At 55.0% G+C, this 1,934-nt stretch overlaps 1 protein-coding gene across 1 annotated transcript in view; it reads left to right on the forward strand.

Annotated features, from left to right (window-relative positions):
* Nucleotides 1–284: 284 nt before the first annotated feature.
* Nucleotides 285–1,934, forward strand: part of ACA1_394970 (uncharacterized protein) — a gene marked incomplete at both ends in the record, with an annotated part of 1,871 nt that continues 221 nt past the window's right edge. The window contains 4 exons of the mRNA XM_004340695.1: nt 285–337; nt 568–678; nt 766–862; nt 1,009–1,932. Coding sequence (XP_004340743.1) covers nt 285–337; nt 568–678; nt 766–862; nt 1,009–1,932 — 1,185 coding nt within the window. The remainder of the gene's footprint in view (nt 338–567; nt 679–765; nt 863–1,008; nt 1,933–1,934) is intronic.

Here is a 1,934-nt window from a genome sequence, read left to right on the forward strand (position 1 = left end):
GCTCCGCCAGAGCCGCTGGAGTCGAGTGTTCCATCTCTTCCTCGTATTACCTCTTCCTCAACTGAACCCTCGTGGCGATGGTTGGCCTAATTATTGATTATTAAGAAATAAAAATAAAATTCCACGGAAAAGAGTGAAGAAATTGTGTGGCTTTTTCTTGCGGCGGAAAGCAGCGAAAGTCCCATCAAAACGAATTAGCAAAAGTCACGGAGCAAACGTGGCCAACCTGTGTTCATCAAATTACATCAAGATATAAGATAAAGCATCAAGGCAGGAGTCGCTGAATGAGCTCGCCCTCTTCTGATGCTCCCATCAACTTCACCAAGGAAGTAGCCTGGTGCGCTTCCCCTTCGCCTCCATCTCGTTCGTTTCCTCGGAATGGTGTAGCGGTGCCTCCGATCTGACGTTTTTCTCCATCCCAGGGTCGATTCATCGTGTTGCCAATCTTGTGGAGCAACTTCGTGGATCCCCTGGAAGGTACTTTAGATCTTTGTGCAAGGCCGCCCTGCCGATGCTAATCAAGATTACTCTTCAATTTCCTTCTTCAATTGCGTAGCATCATTGCAGGGCTTGTGGTGGCTGCTTTTGCCAGAACTGCTCGAGTAAATCGCTGGCCCTGCCACCCAAGCATCCCACTCCCGTCCGAGTCTGCGACAAATGCTTTAATAAGTTCCAGGGGTATGTCTCCCACCGCGTACCGCCACTCCATCTCAGTCACATTCGACATCCGTTCTATACGGTTTCTGATACCGCTTGTGCCTGCAGGCGACCGGCTAAAGTGGCCGAAGCAGCCCCTCTGATGTCTGCTTCTCTTCCGGTTGACTACTTTACTCGCAAGATAGACGACTACAGTGGCCCGAAGGTGCGGTTCAACTCGCTAATGCTCGTGCTCGTGCTCGTGCTCGTGCTCGTGCTCGTGCTCGTGCTCGTGCTCGTGCTCGTGCTCGTGCTCGTGCTCGTGCTCGTGCTCGTGCTCGTGCTTATGCTGGCTCGCCTTTTGCGCTTCAGGCTTCCCGCCCCGATCCGCTGGCGGCGAGCATGAACTTTGACCCGGGCGACTCGCCGAAAGCCAAGTGGCTCACCGATCGACCTGCCTCCTATTACTATTCGGCTCCTCCAGTAGAAGCAGTTGAAGAGGAAGAAGAAGCGGGCGAAGAAGAGGTCAAGGATGAAGAAAAGACGGAAGAACTCTCACCCGAGAAGGAGACCGACTCCTCATCGACCAAACCTGCAACTGTCGCACGCGAGACGCAGACTTCTGAAAAGGAGGCGAACCAGGCGGAGGAGGCGAAGAACGAGCAAAATGGTGACGATGGAGACAACGATAGTGGCGAGGAGAAGCAGATAGGAGCGAACGTCGAGCGGGATAACGGCGAGCCCGGAGGAGAGAGCGAGAATGAAGACGAACACGCTGCCGAGAAGGACGAGACGCCAAAGGGCGTCGCTGCTTCCGCCGAGGGAGCCTACGAGGTCCTGGACGATAGCAGCGATGACGAAGTGGAAGACTATACTCGACCTGAGGTCCAACAGGAAGCTGAAGTCCCTGAGAAAGCGGCGGAGCTCAGCGAACTCGAGCTCAGCGGCGCGGAGGCACCGATTCGGAATGTAAATACCGAAAGGGGAGATGACGAAGCCTCGGCGATCGATGAGACCAGCGACACCCAGCTTCCGGAAGAACCGAAGCTGAGCGCGCGCATACCCGCCGACGAAGAGGTGATGGAGCTGAAGGAGAGCATCAAGCGAACCGAGGAGGAAGACAAAGAGGAGAAAGAGAAGATGGAGGCCATCCAAAACAAGCTCAAGAACATGCAGGCCCATTCCTTCAAGGAGCGGCTGGAGGTGGGCAGTCTCGTCGCCAAGGAGCTCTCCTCCTCCATCTTCTACGGCTTGCGGGATTCGCTTCGGGTCAAGCACGCCACCATCTCCATCCAGGT

This window comes from Acanthamoeba castellanii (assembly GCF_000313135.1).
Source record: "Acanthamoeba castellanii str. Neff unplaced genomic scaffold scf7180000084756, whole genome shotgun sequence".
Lineage (NCBI taxonomy): Eukaryota > Discosea > Longamoebia > Acanthamoebidae > Acanthamoeba > Acanthamoeba castellanii.